Source organism: Podarcis muralis, chromosome 8 (assembly GCF_964188315.1).
Source record: "Podarcis muralis chromosome 8, rPodMur119.hap1.1, whole genome shotgun sequence".
In the NCBI taxonomy this organism is placed as follows: domain Eukaryota; kingdom Metazoa; phylum Chordata; class Lepidosauria; order Squamata; family Lacertidae; genus Podarcis; species Podarcis muralis.
Window position 1 is genome coordinate 38626472 of NC_135662.1, and position 18268 is coordinate 38644739.

The 18268-nt window shown below is 40.6% G+C and overlaps 1 protein-coding gene across 1 annotated transcript in view; it reads right to left on the reverse strand.

The window, feature by feature from the left end:
- The window catches only part of RP1 (RP1 axonemal microtubule associated), a 170650-nt gene that overhangs the window by 33004 nt on the left and 119378 nt on the right, over positions 1 to 18268 (reverse strand). Inside the window, exons 38-44 of the mRNA XM_028736952.2 lie at positions 14279 to 14433; positions 12426 to 12504; positions 11458 to 11589; positions 10728 to 10909; positions 9200 to 9286; positions 5765 to 5897; positions 2922 to 3073 (exon numbers count right to left, since the gene is read on the reverse strand). Coding sequence (XP_028592785.2) covers positions 2922 to 3073; positions 5765 to 5897; positions 9200 to 9286; positions 10728 to 10909; positions 11458 to 11589; positions 12426 to 12504; positions 14279 to 14433 — 920 coding nt within the window. The remainder of the gene's footprint in view (positions 1 to 2921; positions 3074 to 5764; positions 5898 to 9199; positions 9287 to 10727; positions 10910 to 11457; positions 11590 to 12425; positions 12505 to 14278; positions 14434 to 18268) is intronic.

Below are 18268 nucleotides of genomic sequence, written 5' to 3' on the forward strand. Positions count from 1 at the left end.
GAAGTTCAATTTCCACCACACAGCTTGCCATACAATACAGAGCTGCAGGGGAGTTCTGGGTGTATTCAAGGATATACACTCAGTTCACATGGGCCAATAGGACTCTTCAGTATCCCATATGGACCCTACAACACCCCCTCCCCGATTCTTCTGCAAAGGTTCTTTGGCAGGAATGTTGATATGAGAAGAATTCCATGGACACCAAAAGCTTGAAAATGACTGCTTCATACTAATACCATGCGTGATTTTCTCCATCTACTCAACAACAACTCTGTGAATGACAGCACAGTGCAATACATCAACCAATTTGTGCGTGCTTAAGTTTTACTCCTTATAGTGTTTCAAATTCTAAGTATGGATGGCAATGCTAACAATGGCCAATTAGACTGACCACAGAAAGCTATCAGTCTTCTGTGCATGAGAGTTTGATAAAGACAAGGAAATGGTGTGGGTTTTTTAGTGTAAATGAACACTTCTAATACTATTCTAGCTTCCAGTAAACAACAGTGCAGTAGCAGCTGCAGAGATGCATGTTGGGATGAATAAATTATATTAGAGGGAATGAATGTGTGCCCATTTGATAGAGAATACGAGCGGGTGGGTGGAAGTGTGGGCACATGTGGGTAGCAAGACGACCAGATGGATGGAAGCAGCAGCAGCAGCAGCTATAATTTTACTTGTTGACAACTTCTATACAATGAGACAAAGAAGAATGAAATAAAACATGATTAAATTAAAATAAAATGGAAATGCTTTATGGTTTTAAAAATCAGATTCTTTGGTATATTCTACAAATACTCCCAGGAAATGTAGCCTGGAGAATATAATTTCAACTAGAAAAATAGAATTTCTGACATTTTTACCTTCACATATTTATACTCTTCCAAAAACAGTTACCATGACAAAGTACAGCTCTTAATGGGAAGTATAAAAAGCCCCAAATAGTCAATAGTCAAGAAGAATGTATTGTAAATAACTTCTGGAACATTGCACCACTTTTGATTTTGTTATTTGAAATGGCAAATCTTGTTATGGTGGCACACTATATGCAGAGTTGTACATAATAGGCTATACCAGCAATATTCATCTTTCTTTCCTGTTAGTACTTTTCAGTTTGAAATCTATCATTAATCCCTTTCAATAGGACAATAAATCAAAGTCCTCAGGAAACAGTGGTCAAAATCACCCCATTGTTATCAATGAATTTGCCTTATGATGCATTACATTACACAGCTCTCGCTGTTAGCCAGAATGTATTTTTGTCCTATGTTATTTCTCCCTTTGTGTAAAGACAAATACACTTCATTGGAAATGTAATTGATGAAAAGCAAAACCATTTTATTAAATTGGCTCGCCTGATTTAGATTCTGCTTTAGTTAGGCAAAATGACAATTTCCTACTCATTTAACCCATTAAACCAATGAGAGCATTTAACTAGAAAGATAATTACTTAAGCAATATAAACCAGCTTCATTCACTGTGATTTGATTTAATTGAAGTGCTTCATCTTCTTCTATCATACAGTTGTGACAGCTACAAGCAGTAAATTCAATTTAGGCTTATTAATGCGGCTGAATCAGATTCCCAATTTTTGGAAGGGATCTCGTGAGTCATGTAGCTCAACCTCTGCAGCAGCAGGATCCACTGCACTGCCAGATACTTATCAACTCTCTTCTTTTAAATCTCTAGGAAGGGAAATTCAACAATTTTCCTGTGCAAGTTGTTCAATTGCTCAGCTGTTTTAGTGGTTACAAAGGGCCAGACTAGCCAAGGCGTTGCAGATCTGTGATCAGATATTCCATCTCTTCACATTTCTTTTAAAAGCAGCAGTGAGATATCTGCATTGGATTTGGACCCTGGATTTCTGTTCAGAATTATATGCAAATATCTAATATCATAGGCACAATTCACCAAGTACTGCTGCTGTTCAACCTCAATTTATTTCAGTAGGTCTTGCATTAAGCTCCCAGACAAACCCCATTAAATGAATGGAGGTTGAACTACAGCAGTGCCAGTTTACATTTTATATGCATGGTATTTATTTCTATACACATTCCTTAAGAGAAGTGATTTGTATAGGAAAGAGTCAATAGAAATTAGAATTATGGCATCCTGTGCTTATAGTTCCAGGAATATTCCCTTAAGGCTGCAGCTGTAAAGCTTGAGAGGCTCTCCTTTCTCTGTCATTAAACACAGTTGTTTCAGCAGGGTATTGATGCACATCACAGTAGTCTGCAAATTGTATTTAGAATCCTTTAAATATATAAGGTTATCTTAATATCCTCAGAGTCCTTGGGAGCTATGATATGGGAATTCCTGGAGTTGCAAGAGATTTTCCAGTTGGCATGTAGCTACCCTGTGGAATAGCAGCTGAAGGAGCCAGATTTGTCTTCATGGAAAGCAAAGGAGATGCAGATCTGAATGGGGAAATAACTTGGGTCTGGATCTGGACTTGGTCATGTTTAGAACAGACTCACTGAAAGAGCCCCAATGGCTCCATCTAGCCATGTCTAGGTCTGGATCCAGCCCCCTCAGCTTTGCAACTTCATGACTCCTCCAAAACCCCATAAACTTGTACAAACATTCCCAGAGCTCCTTTATCCACCTATTTTTTATTTTTTTATTCCAGCCCTTGGTTATTGAATGATAGAAGGTGGCTATTTCTGTCAGCATCAGCACGGCCAATTTGCCAGCATTTAAGCGCTGTTTTGCACGTGTGCTTTGGATGTTGCAGCTCCTTTTTCTTTGACTTTCACAAGCAATATAGAGAGGGAAGACATCTTAAGTGTATTTTCTGCATTTTTCATGATTTCACATAGCAATGCCAGTGAAAGCAGAGCTTGAGGTAGCTGTCTTGTGAACACTCTGACTGAAGTTTACAAAGCCCCTCAAAATAACAGCTAGACAAATTCTAAGCCTACCTGACCCTTTGCAAAGTATGCACATGAGTTTGAACACCCAAGTCTTCTTTTGTAAGAGTCCCCATTCTCCCCGAATATTGTAATGAAGACATCTGCTTCTGTTTCTGATGCAGGTAGCGTTCCTGTGTGGACGCTGATTGAGTAAGTAACCGCTGTGGAAAAAGATCAACGATAGAAAATGTGACAAAGAAACCTATGAGAAGCATAAAATTAATATGTGTGTAAGAAATAAAACCAATAGTCCTATATCCTTCCTCCTTCATAAACAAACCACACAGGACTTGCTTTATGAACTTAAGCTATGAGAAAAATTCACTTATCCAAAAACAATAAATTAGTACCCAAACTTTGCTATGCACACCACCAATTTATATATAAGAACAGAGTATTTTACTTCATTGTTTGCTTTTTGATGGTTGGCTGAGAAATGGAGGGAAGGAGTAAAGGGGAGCAATCAGACAAACCAGAGAGCATTTTTTTCTGGGTTTTGGGGGGAGTGGCTTTTGGGGGTCAAACTTTCATGGTCATGAACACAACCGGTTCTGGCACAACAGAACACCATGACGGAAACCAGAGTGCACAGAAACACCGTTTACTTTCCAGCCACAGCGGTACCTATTTATCTACTCACACTGGTATGCTTCCAAACTGCCAGGTTGGCAGGAGCTGAGACATAGCAATGGGAGCTCACCCCGTCGTACAGTTTCCAACCACCAGCCTTACAATCAGCTACTCCATCTATTTTTAGTAGACAAGCAAATATGCCTTAGGGCAGCCCTCTACAGGTCGACTCAGAAGTAAGTCCCACTAAGCTCCATGGGACTTACCCTCAAGTAAATTTGTATGGACGTGCATATTTAATGAAAACAAACAGGTGTACAAAAGAGTAATTTATGGCATTTGCCTCTATTTCAGCTTGGTACTTATCTTCCTTAATTCCTGATTTACTTTATCTCCCCAATAACATCCCTGCTCTCAGTATAATTTCTTGCAATACACCACACGTGCACACTTCCAAAACCCATAATAAGGTAAAGGTAAAGGTACTCCTGCCCGTACGGGCCAGTCTTGACAGACTCTAGGGTTGTGCACCCATCTCACTTAAGAGGCCGGGGGCCAGCGCTGTCCGGAGACACTTCCGGGTCACGTGGCCAGCGTGACAAAGCTGCATCTGGCGAGCCAGCGCAGCACACGGAACGCCGTTTACCTTCCCGCCAGTAAGCGGTCCCTATTTATCTACTTGCACCTGGGGGTGCTTTTGAACTGCTAGGTTGGCAGGCGCTGGGACCGAACAACGGGAGCGCACCCCGCCGCGGGGATTCGAACCGCCGACAATGCGATCGGCAAGCCCTAGGCGCTGAGGCTTTTACCCACAGCGCCACCCGCGTCCCTAAAACCCATAATACATGGCTACTAAAAAGTAGTTCCACTTTTTAGCCCAGTGTTAGAAGTTTATAGCATTCTGCTTATTATTCAAATATGAACAACATCAAATCTATACTGTCATTCCTGGCTAGAACTTTTGTCACCGAACTATGTCAATATGACTTAAAAGTGCAATTAAATGAAGCTTGATTCATTTCTTGCAGAAGCCAAGAGAAACAAATCCCCTTTTTTCATATTAATTGCAGGACTTAACTCCAGTTAGCATCTATTCATTGCTGCTGATTTTTCTGTAGAAAAAAAAGGAAAGTTAACAGGGCTAAAGCCCTGCTGTTTGTTCCAGATCAGCTGCTTTCCCTTTGAGCCTGCCAGTTAGATAATTGCTGCCACTACCAATTAAAGTGCTATGAGGAAGTAGCTCAACTCTTCACATCGATCTGCATTAATATTATTCACTACAGACAGAAATCATCATCTAGTATGATGCCTGGATGACAACACATAGTTTTGTATACGTCTGCATAGTAATGCATACGTCTTTAGGCAGCATGAAAGAACAATTTTTAGAGCAGTAGATGCATGAACTCTGCATAGCACTGTACAACTAAATTTGCTAATTTATCAGAGTTTGAGTTGGGATGTGAAGAAAATCACTTTTACTGTAACCCAACAGAACCCTTCGTATCAGATGCAATCCTGCAAGAGTTAGAGGTGCTTAAAGTGAGATAGGCGGAACCTAATTACTTAAATAAAAGTCCTACTTAATTTAATGTAACTTAAACATGCCTTTCTCCAAGTTTTTAAACCCAGTTAAACCAGATTGCCTGGACTTAAATATTTTATTAAATTTGTATACTGCCCTTCATCCACAGATCTCAGGGTGGTTCACAGCTAGATCCTCAACTGGGAGAAGCCTACAAGGTATTCTCCATACATTCCAAGTCCTTATTCAGTTCTTAGCAGTGCAGGCAGAACGTTATCTGCATTGGGAGTGCTGGTGGAGGCTTTAATCAAACCCCGCCCCTCCACATCCCGTCTCGCACTCCCAGCACAGACAAGATAGTTGCATATTAGCACACTAATTGCAGCTTTGAACTGCTGAACTGGAGTGCTGGGAAATCGAATGGGAAAGGGGGGGTGTATGAGAGAGAGAGAGAGAGAGAGAGAGAGAGAGAGAGAGAGAAAGAAAGAAAGAAAGAAAGAAAGAAAGAAAGAAAGAAAGAAAGAAAGAGTTGAATGTCTATGCTTGTGTTGAACAAGTGTGTTAATGGCATTGCCCATGACGGGCCATCCCTTCTGGCACACAGCCAAATGTCCACCCACCACATGAAGCCCTTAGGGGCAGGAAGGTTGTTCGCCTGCTCTAGAATAATGTATAGCCCTTCCTACCATGTTTTTCACAGAGGTAATTTCTGGAAGGGGGCATTTAGTTTTGCTTGTTCTGTGGCTGGGAAACATACCCTTAAGTGGTGCTTTATCTGGTCTGACTGCTGCTAGCTCTGTCACAGTCTCAGACTCATCTTCTTCAAAAAGCCACTGGTTTAAAGGGTGAAAGCCCAGTTCTTCTTTAGTGTCCAAGTCTTTCATCCGGAGCTGCAGCCAAGAGGACATGGAAGACCACAGATTAGAACAAGCCAATTCCTACAAATGCCTCAGGATGCAGTTTCATGACTGCTATACAGTAAGAGCACGATTTTGATTTTTATTCACAAAAGGAGGCAAATTTGTTCCAGCAGCTCCACACGCTTTCATTGCAAAAGCTGAGAACCAGATTTTGTATGGAGCCTCAATCTCATTTCCTGGGCTTAGATTTTCCTTAGAAGGAATTCAGTTCTTCTTCCTTAGAGCTGTAGTTATTACAGCTAGTACTGTGTTGCTAGTACTGCCATGAACTTGGAAACTGGACTTGTCTCATTAAGTAGATTGTCATGGATGCTCTCTATTCAATGCTGGCTCCATTGCATTGCCAATGGCTCTGTTGTAGCAGATGTTGCTAGATTCTTTTGTGTCTACATGAAAAAAATGAATCAATGAGGGGTGGGGTTTTTATCTGCTATCTTTGGATCTATGTGTGGTTATACAATAAAAGATATGGATACGCAGGAGTCACATGCATCACTAATGGGCCATTTATACCACCAGGTCACTGTGCCTGACGTGGTTTAACAGATATATGCAATCCAGCAGTGGATTGAATGGTCTGCATGTGCTGTAGAAGGAATTGAGGGGCAGATGGGGCTCATCAACCTGGGAAGGTAGCCCATCTAGGAGAAGGAAAACTTTGATCCTTGTATGCCTCCTCCTGGCAAATCCTGCAGCCAAGCTGGTGCCAAACGTATTACTCTGCTTTACTTTGGACCACATCAGCAAGGCCAAGAGGGGGTCTTGTCATCGAGGCAGCCCAGGACCTCCACACACACTTTCCAGGCTTGCAGCTTGACTTCACCCCTAGAGGTGCACACCATTGTCTCTCAAGACAGGCAGATGCCAACAACAATTCCCTTATGAGGCAGTTTTCTGGCTGATACCTCCAGACTCTTTTGAGTATCTTTCTTGAGGAGTCTAATAAATCTACTAACGTATATATATCTTAAAGCTGTGGTATCTCTTAATTTGCTATTATTGTTAGCTCCTACCTCAGGCATCCCGAAACTCAGCCCTCCAGATGATTTGGGACTACAATTCCCAACATCCCTGACCACTGGTCCTGTTAGCTAGGGATGATCAGAGTTGTAGTCCCAAAACATCTGGAGGGCCGAGTTTGGGGGTGCCTGTCCTAGCTTGTCATTTTTAATAATTCAGCATTGGTTACACTGATGGCGGTGATTTTGTGCTTCTTTCTATTTTGTACTTTGCTTAATGGTTGATCAACCGTAATAAACATTTGATTGATTGATCATAATGAAATAGAGCCTCAGTCTCCCAGAGGGTTAGCTAGGAAGAGGGATTCCTTACTGTCATTTAAATTGTGATTCTGCATCACAAATAGTGACCAAGAGCCAGGCTACACATTGTTTATTTATAGCATTTATTCTGCCTTTTCACGAAATGAGTTCAAATGCACATGTTTCCTTGCTCAAATGAGCTCAAATGTACATGTTTCAGTTGTAAACTGAAATTACCAGATTCACTTTTGATAAAACAATTAATTACTTCCCTGAAGAATGATTTTGATTTCCTGAGTACAAAAAGAAAAAATCCAATCCCTCTTAATGTTTTTCTTCTGGAATGGATTTTACTAATTTTGCAGTAAGAACTTTTAAATACTGATATGATATCTGCTATGATATCATATGATATATATATGATTGCGCTATAAAAAGAGAATAATCACTGTAGAAAAAATGCAGCTCCTGAACACAAAAACAGCAGATGTAACCGCAACACAGATGGATCTCCACACTATCCCTTCCCTTCCTAAGTGTGATAAAAGACAATATTTAGGGGATGAAATGTCTTTGCACTGAGACCACTAAGATGTGTGGCCTTGTTTGTGCTTTTAATTTACCTGGCTGACAAACTACTGTACTTGAAGTGGTGTTCAAAAACTTCTTTTACTATGGTTCCTCACACACACACTACATTTTATGTGCCTTTCCATCATTCTTTTGTGCTGACTTGGTTGTTTCCTTTGCCTCATTTCTCTGTGCCACAGTCCATGAGGTGCTGCAGAACCATGGGGCTTTCTTGAGTTATCCAATTCGTGATTAGCAGAGAAATTCAAAGGGTAGTAATGGCTGATTAGCTGTCAGCACCCACAGACCACATCTTCAGGGGTGATCCAGGGGTGCTTCCATACTCTCACTACTTTGGGGTGGGATTCAATAACACTCCAGAAAAATCAGGCTGTGCAATTAAAGCTGATTTGGAGCTCTGGAAAACAACCCCACTTCCCCCAAAATTCTTCTTCTTCTTCTTCTTCTTCTTGCAATGACACAAAAATGCACTGCAAAGTGGGAGTTAATGCTTGACGTAAAGTTGTCTAATATCCCCACAAACAAATCAGGATGGACAAATTTATCCAGTCTTCCTGTGAACAAATCGGGCTTCATTAAACAGGTTGTCTGGAAGTGACCCAGGACTCTGTCTTGTACCTTCTCCCATTCCATGTATATTAGGCTACTGAATATGATCATAATGAGAAAGGGAGGTTGGCTCAGTTCCCATGTTATGCTTTTAGTTATCTCTCTCCTTTCATCCCATCTAGAATTTGCAGAGTTGACACTTAACGTTGTGCTGAGCCACAGAGGCAATTGGATGCAAGCCAGTCAAGTGAAGCTGGATCCAGGGAAGACTGAAATAAGGATGGCTGACAGGTTGCATAATGGGAGAGAGGGTGGCAGCACAGGGATTCCCTAATCATTCAGGCTTATAACCTTGGTGTGGGTTTTTGATCCACTGCTGCAACTTAAATGCACATGATCTATTGGTACACACAGGAGTGCATGCTTTTTTCTTTCATATTCAGATCAGTCATGCCTTTGTAACTATCAATCATGCCTTGGTAACCTTAAGATTCAGTTCCACGAATAGATCGTCATAGGGCCATTCTGATGAGAATGAGCTGCTAAAAATTACATTAGTTTCCCAGCATCTGCAATGGCTTCTTACAGCTTTCTAGAAATTTTTGTAAGAGCTTGTACATAAAAATGATTTGAGCAATGTATGTTAAACTGTTTTAAGCAAGTTTGTTACCTGGCCTTAGCCTCTGGGGATAGGCAAGTTATGTAAGTCTAAATAAAACAACAACAAGAAATCGCAAGTCAGTTTTCAAACTCCTACAGTATTACATAAATAGAAAACTTGTATTTTAAAATCCAATACCACTGAAGTACCAAGTATTGTGCTATAGTACAGAGAGTAACATAAGGTCATGTGAGGCAATTGTAACATACCTTGAGAAGTTTAACTCCTCTGCTCAAACTGGTGTTGGATAACACAAAGGATATCTTCGTTATGCTGCCTATATCACCAACGCTTAACTGTTCAAGAAAACAAAATGTTGGCTGAACTATACATGTCACACATTCATTCTGATGATTTTTATTATTTTCTCTTTCACCTTAGCTCAGTTTGAATCTTGAGGGTGCAGTACTATACACACTTACCTGGCAATAAGTCCCATTGAATTTAGTGATACTTCTGTGTAAGATTCATAGGACTCCATTGTAAATGAAGTTGCTAAAATTAGTTTTTAATGTGTTGAGCCACTGCATATATTTTATATGAATATTGTTGGTAGAACAATAAAACCCAGTTAATTCAAACTGTTAAAAGCAAAGGTTGAGGAGAATACTCAACACGCAACATCCAACATCTTGGTAAAATTCCGTTCGTCAAATGTGTATTTCTTTTTTCAACCTCAGTTTTTAACAATCTCACACTTTTTCTTTAAATGCTGTTCACTTTATCCTTAAATACTAGCAAAACAACCACCACCACAGTTGTGGTTTCCATATGTAAGTTAAATAATATGAGTTAAATAAATATGAGTTTTTAAAGGGTTTCCTTCAGAAATTAGCATCAAAAGTTACAAGACTGCAAATGTAAGAACTTTGGGAATGGATATTATTATTAACCGTTTTTGGTCAAATTATGTTGCAAAATTAATGTGCACATTAGATTTGATGACACATTTACATTTGCCAGCAAATACTATTTTTAGTTTCAAGGTTATGAAAATTGATTCAGATGCGATGGCACATTTACTCTTATGTGAGTAAATATAGTATTATTATTCTTTATTTATTTAATTTCTATACCACCTTTCATTGAAAGATCGCAGGGCGGTCTACAATAGAAAAACACCAAAATACAGAACATGGTAACAAACAAAAATTCTACATTTCAATGCCGGCATTCATCCATATATAACCACAGAACTGAAATCTACATTTCTTAGGTGGAGGCATATTTGTATCAGTTAAAAGAAGTTAAATTTTATAAGGAGCTGATAAGGGTTGCATTCATTGCTTGGGTGCTGTTTGGTGGCCATTTGAAAGTCTCATATTTTTTAATATATATTTTTTTGGTAAGCATGCCTCTATTTAAGGGGTGGCCAGGTGCAGGCTGCCCTCTTGCCTGATCATTGTGGGATTTTCCCACCCACCCAGTACACCTGTCCCAATGGTGGTCTGTGCAGGGTCATGGCACCCAATCTCTGTTAGGAGCAACTCCCCAGCACAAAGTCAATCCCACTGGGTATCTATCAGGTAGTAGGTGGGCTGCCAGATGATGGATAAATGCCCAATGCCTTAGCAAACCTACTATTTCCTGTAATAAAGTTGTGATCTAATTGAACCCAATACCAGTCTCCTGTGTCCATTCTTTCAGACCTCCCTGCACTGGACCTGTGGCAGCAATGCAGTAGAACTGTACAGTAGAACTTATGGTGTATGCTACAAAAATAAATTAGAAACCCACCAGAAATGGATCATTTTTCATACTCTGGACATTCTGTGGAAGAGATACCCCATTGGTTCCATACACAAGCACTTTTACAACAGGAATCTTTTCTGGAACATGGGCACAATCCATCCACATCTTCCATTGTCCTTGACTTCTAACATCAAACATTTTCACTGGGCCAGATGTTACAGTCATTTCTGAATGGAAAAAATACCCAGACAAACAGCATGATGTCTATTTGAGTTAAATATTAATGTCAGTTCCAAAATGTATTACAGTACTCAGCTATATTCAGTATTTTGTATTTTCAACCTCATCTTAATCTCTTGGGCTGCCATGTAGCAGGCAATACTGGAATAACATCACAGGAGAACACATGATTTGTGGTCTGAATTGGTTCCCAGGATTGCAATATTGGGGTTGGATCTTGTGCAAGGGTACTATCTGTGCCGTATCTTATGTGCTTTGAAAATGAAGCCTCTAGATTATTCTGAATGTAGGAAATTGGGGAGCTTAAACTGCATTAACTTCCAATAAATCTGAGTTCAAGTTGGGAAACCTATCTTGGGAATGGCTTAAAGGCTGTTATGCAAGTGATTCCTAAGCAGTTAAGGCTTTAGTTCTTTGTACTCATACTTGGGAATTTCTGTGGGACTTCCTTATGAAGAAACTTGTGTTGGGATTTGGGTGCTGGTTCTTCACCATGGACTTTGGCAAATAACATAAAACAAAAAAGATAAGTTACCTTGCAGTGGAATTGAAAGCTCCGTAAAATCTTTTTTTGAATGTTTACTGATCCAGTTATTGTGAACAAAGGTGTATGTGGTAAAAGGGTAGCTTCCTTCTTTTATTACAATCTTCTCTAGGAACCAATCATCTAGAAAAAGAGAGAAAGAAATATGTTTCCATTTCTGTCCAGTGACTGCTTTTGTGCGTGGTCTAAATGATTAAGAATTGTAAAGCAACTTGCACATGCAAAACTCTACAGAAAGGAATTAGTTAATAATAAGGATGATTATATGCATTTCCATTGAATGCTAAACAAAAATAAGCCTTGGGGAATTCAAGGATTCAATGGGAATGCTTGAAGGATCCAGTCAATTTCTGGGGTGAGTATCAAGCTCATTGATCATGTTGGCGTGCCGGATGCATATGTACTGTGTGTGTGTATGTGTAGATATATACATCCATATATACTCTCTCTCTCTCTCTCTCTCTCTCTCTCTCTCTCTCTCTCTCACACACACACACACACACACACACACACACACACACCCTAGCAACAGAATTCACATAATCAGCCTTGATTGCTAGATGCAGAAGAACGACTAGAAGATCTTCATGTATAATTTGCTGTACAGACAGTGCTTAATTCAGCAAAGGATTTTGTCTCTTGTTATCCACACTCATTACATGCAGTATCAAAAGGTTGTCTCACATACTGGCAAGTCAAATTGGTGAGATAGCCAGTCTTCTGTTCCACAAGTAAGTGACAATTCAACCCTATAAATGTATACTCAAAAGTAAGTCCTATTGAGTGCAACGGAGTTTACTCCAAGCCAGGTATGTATAGCACTGCAGTCTCAGTGAGTGAGTGTATCTGGTGCTGCTGGGAAAACATGAAAATATTTTTTGCAGCTATAGACTAGCACAGTCACCTTTCTGGTATTTGATACAGTATACTCAATGTATATACATGTTTTCATTTTGTACCTTTGTTGAAACTTTTAAAGCCTACAAGGACATGGCTCAGCTTCCCAAGGTGCACTGCTTTGATTGTGAAAACATCCACCTGTAATTTGAGGGGAGTTAATAGTATTGGTTTAGCTGAAGTGAGATGCAACTGCTATTAACATGCAAGAACTGTAACTAAAATTTAAGCACTGCAAAAATCTTTCTTTTCACTACATAGACAAACATTTCAGCTAAAGAAAAGAAATAACATTTTCTGTAAGTTCGTCGTAAAAAAGATCATTAGTGCAAGTGATGTTTTAAGTGTCAGTGACTAGTAAGACTTTATTGGAAATATTAGTGTATCACATTATTAAGAAGTGCAGTATTTCCTGGAGTGGTTTAAAGTTCCAGTAAACTGCTCATTTGTAACAGAGCTTCTAGAATGAAACAAATAAAATCAGATGAATTATAGTTATTGCTCAAAGTGACCTTGCCTTTCTTCTGAAGTGTCTCAAATTAGCTTCAGATAGAGCTTGGGTACTAGGCTAGATTGGCCTAACCTAGGATAGCAAATATATCAGTCATATTTCTCTATTTTCTACAGACAAATCTTCTCCATATTATAATATATGAAAATACCTCTATTAAATAAGATGTTTCTTGGCAGCAGTAGTTAAACATTCTATGTTGCTCATTTCCCCCCATGAATACTAATATTATTTCCTTGGCATTTATTTATTCCAGAATTAGTCCCCCTCCCCTCAGTACATCTTCCATCTCATACAACCTTCTTATATTAGAAATATCTTCTGTCTGTGAATCCTGACATTTTAAATTGGACCTATGCATTTAGTCGCTTCTGACCAGTTTTCTCCCTGATTTATTCTCCAGGCATGCAGCAAGCACGTGTTGAAATGATGACTACATGACGGAACATATTTGACCGATAGAGCTGGAATGACTAACGGCACATTGTATGCATATCTACTTGGAAATAAGCCCTATTAAGTTCAATGAGTCTTACTCCCAGAGTGGAGTTCAAATCCCCACTCAACTATGAAACTCATTGGGTGACCTCAGGCCAGTCATTCACCCTCAGCCCAACCTACCTCACAGGATTGTTGTGTTGAAAGTATGGGGGGGGGGCAGTGTATACCACCCCCGAGCTCCTTGAGCTCTTTGGAAGAAAGGTGGGATAGAAATGTAATAAACCTAATAGATATGCATTGTGATTTACAAAATACACATATCTCAATCTGGGGTTAAGCAGCACAAACTATAGACAAAATATGGGATTTACTTACACATGTCACTGATCCAGCACAGGATTGGTTCAAGAAGCTTGTGAGACCAGAAGCAGCTTGCTAAGTGGGGCAGAGTTGCTATTGCTTACCAGGAGGGAGAGGGAGATTGGAGATGTTGGTGCAGCACAAACACACTGGCAAAGCCAATCAAGTGTTCCTACAGGTGTGTTTGCTCCATGACAATCTTCCTGCTATCTTGCCCCTCCCCATAAGCAATAGCAACCCACCTGTTGGGAAGGTATCATAGAGTATCCGCCCCACTCAGTGAGCTGTTTCTGCATAAAACATGTATGTTTTAAATGTTTTACCTACCAGCTCACTGAAGAGCAGAAATCACAATGGGTACAATTCAAGTTTTTTAAGTCCCATTGATTTTGATGGGAGAATTGTCAAACAAGTAATTTAGCTCTCTTCCACTAAAATCAGTGGGACCTATAACCACTTAACCACTTAACTTTGGCTGGATAATAAGGTTCATTTACAATAGTGGGTTCCCATATGAATATTCAGATTCTTTTTGAGTGAAAATACTCTGTGTACAATAGGAGAGATGTTTATGTGTGCACATTTGCTATGAATTAATTTTACCTCTCCTCTGCTGAAAGTGACTGGACCACTTTTTGAAGGATTAAGCCATCGTTTCCCAGAGTCTCCCCTGCCTCCTTGAATACAAATATAAGCTTCTCCAGTGGCATCAGCTTTCTTTTTGTCTCCGGTGTGTACATGGATGGAATATTCCACAACTGAAGTAAATAAATATATATATAAATCTCACTCTAATGAAAGAAATATTAGAAACTGTTTGTCACTGGCTATAAAGTAGGATTACTTGATTACTTACCAGGCTGCTCAGCTGTTGCAAAGTTTTATGGATAAGCCACTAGACATACATTATTAACTAAAGGAAGGGACAAATCTCATTTTAAGATTTTCTCTCTTATACTGTAAATATGCAGTTGTTCCAATATCTGGATGAAAAACCTGTTTTGTTGCCATTATTTCATTGACTGTATTGCTGTTTTTTTCTAATCAGTACCCAGTTTATAGAATCAGAGCCCGTTCATTCTGGTTACCACAAAATCAAATGCTAGAATAAAAGGGCTGTGTCAGTCCTAAACCTTCCAACATATAGCAGACCAGGCACAGAAAGTAAGAGGGGAAATGTTATGAACCCCATTACACATGTGGGAGCCTCATTCAACTGCATTTTGCAAGATCAGAGATCCATGCCAACGTAAATTCATGAAACTTATTCTGAGAGAGATCTGCTCATATATGTAATTGGTCACAGGGACCAACATGTGTTTATATCTTTTATATCCCAACACTTTCTACCACCATGGAACTCAAAGCTGCATATATGAAGTTCCTAGATAGTTTCACATCTAGACACTGACCAGATCCAGACCTTCTTAGCTGCACCAAATCTATGGCTTGGGGATCTTCCTAGTATCCTAGCGGGGGAGACAAGATATGTGGGGTGTTAATGCTGTAAGCCCCCCCCCCTTCCTATGCTCAGGTTGCAAATATGTGCAAATAAAGCCATATATCCTAATGACACCACAGTCTCCATTTAGCTTCATTATACAGAAACCAAACCCTGGGAAAACATCCCTGGTGTCTCTCACCACTTGGAGACTGGGGTGCATGCAACAATATTCATGTGTTGTGTGCTTGTCTGACTTGAAGAGTCCTCATGCTCTGCATTCTTCCCTAAACAGTTTTCTTCTCTTTATAAAACGTCACCGACATATCTACACACTGACGCCTTAGTACCCTAAAGTGAGTTTGCTAATTAGCTGCTCTGGGGGGGAAATAACCTAATTAAATTTGCATAAAATATATGATTAACTTGCTCGTATGAAGCATCTCTGAAACCAAGAACAACCTGTTCTAATGAAAGGAGATAGTTGCTAGGGAAGTAGTAAGTTCCGCCCTTACTCTGTCCTCCCGAAATATATGGGTACTGCCCACTCACCCTCTGTCTGTTTTCAGAGATTCTTCACACAAAAAACTTGAACAAACGTGATCAAGCTGATCTGAGCTGCAGTGTAAACTGCTCACAGATCCTGGAACCGTTCCTGCAGAGCTTCTGTGGCATTGCTTCTACTCGTTCTTTCCAAATCAGCAGGGAAACACTAAGGATTGAATCAGTTGACTGGCTCTGAGGAAGATGAGACAGACCCTCCCAAGACCTCTGGGGCTGCTGGGGCTGCTGTTACAGTAGATCATCCCAAGTTACCAAGCTCTTAGGACATGGGCAGAGCCAGGGGGCAGGGAGGGGCAGCTGTCCCCCCACATCAATAAAAATCAATAAAAATACATAGCAAACTGAGGTTCTGCCCCCCCCAACAAAATCCTGGCTATGCCCATGCCTAATGACACCTTGGACTCAGCTATACAGCTGCAAATAAGTGTGTTGTAAAGTGCAATATACAAATGTGACACTAGGTGGCAACAGGGAGTTATAGCAAATTCAATTTATTTTTCAAAACATGTTTTTAAAACAGCATGTTCATAGCTTTTCTACCCCACATTACCTAGTCAATCTGCTCTAAACAGGCCTCCCATTCTGAAGTCTGATGGCATGGCAGAGCCGGCCTGCCCATGAGGCAGGGTGCAGCAACCGCCTCAGGTGGCAAGAAGTAAAAGATGCAGTGCTCTGCCTGCACCACTGCTTCTGCCATCACCAGTGAGATGTAGGCATTCTGGCACATTGTTCTGCCACTGGGTCATTCCAGTGGCAGAAAGGGTGTGTGTGTGTGTGTGTGTGTGGTGGCAGCAGATGTAGAAGGGCAGGAGGCAGCAAATCTCATTTCGCCTCAGGTGATGAAAAGGGGCAGGCCACCCCTGTGGCATGGGACATTTTGGGGAGTCCCTGACTATTAAGTTTAAATGTTTAACACAGCATACACACAGAAATACCATTCTGAGAACTGTAATTTTCAAAACCCTTCTCTGTAGAATACAGGATAATCTTGTCCTCTAAGAGTGGAAGAAAATGGATAGCCAAACTTACGGACCACATTTCAATCATGGCTTTTTTAAACCTTTTGGGCGCAGTCACAGCAAGAGCCACATTTCCACTGAAACATTTTAGTGCAACACTCAAAATGTCATTTTTTAAAGGACTGTATTAAGCAGCTGTGGCAACTGCTGCCTTCTCCTCACCTTTCTGCTGTACTATAGCTAATGTAGCTAAAGTGGCTCCCTAATCTGAACTGCTTTAAATATATGTAGCTGGCAAGGAGCTCATGTATAGGTGCTGAAAAGCACTCATCCAGCAAAGGTGAGCACTCATCCAGCAAAGGACAGTCTCCCCTTGCCTTACACTCTCTCTGACTGTAGGATTTTTATGACACAGTTTTTAAAAATGGCTGGGCCAGCATATCACCTAACAGCAACTCTAGATTCGCATAACAAGGCTATTCTCCACTAGGGAACAGCAAGCTGGAAATGGTGTTCTTATCTGTAAGGTATAATATGCCTTAGGTAGGGGTTTTCCAACTTTCTGACCTTACCCTACCAGCACCCAACATCCATTACTTTATGCCCATCTTAAAAGTGAAAGCATGTGGAGATTCTCAATGCCAGTTATGTGTAGCAGCAGTGTGTTGCTCAGTGCAAAGAACTATGGACTTGATGGGTATGTATCTAACACTAGGATTAAAAGAAGACTAGGACAGTTCTGACCCCCTATGGACAGAACTATGGGAACTGAAACAGTGGGATGATAGCCTGAGATTCCCAAATCAGGTTGGGATAACTGGGAGGCTGGAATTAAGAAAAAATAGTGTTGGGCTGTGTTCATACTCCCATTTACTGACCCCCACCCCCTTAAAAACCTACAACAACATTACTGTTTGATGCATCATTTATTGAACCAGCTTAACACCAATTCAAGTCATTAGGTAAAGGTAAAGGGACCCCTGACCATTAGGTCCAGTCGTGACCGACTCTGGGGTTGCAGTGCTTTATTGGCCGAGGGAGCCGAAGTACAGCTTCCGGGTCATGTGGCCAGTATGACTAAGCCGCTTCTGGCGAACCAGAGCAGCACACGGAAATGCCGTTTACCTTCCTGCCGGAGTGGTACCTATTTATCTATTTGCACTTTCGAACTGCTAGGTTGGCAGGAGCTGGGACCGAGCAACGGGAGCTCACCCCGTTGTGGGGATTCTAATCGCCAACCTTCTGATCGGCAAGTCCTAGGCTCTGTGGTTTAACCCACAGAGCCACCCACATCCCTATTCAAGTCATTAAACTGGTCCTAATCTGTCTCTAGCCAAGGTGTGAACACCTTGACTTAGGGTTAAAGACATTCCCACCCCGTCAATACCCCCTGGTGTGTACACAGTCAGATGAATCAGGCACTAATGAAACTGGGCATGTGAATTGCAGTTGTTTAACCAACTAGAACTCATTTGATTAAACAATTAACTAATTGGTTAAAGACTGCATAATTTAAATTGGGGAGTGACAACAGCGGGTTATATCCAACATAGTACCATGTGAGCATTCTGTCACCGGCACAGAGAAGGCCCTACTGCTGCTTTTGGCAACTGATCTTATCTAAGTCTG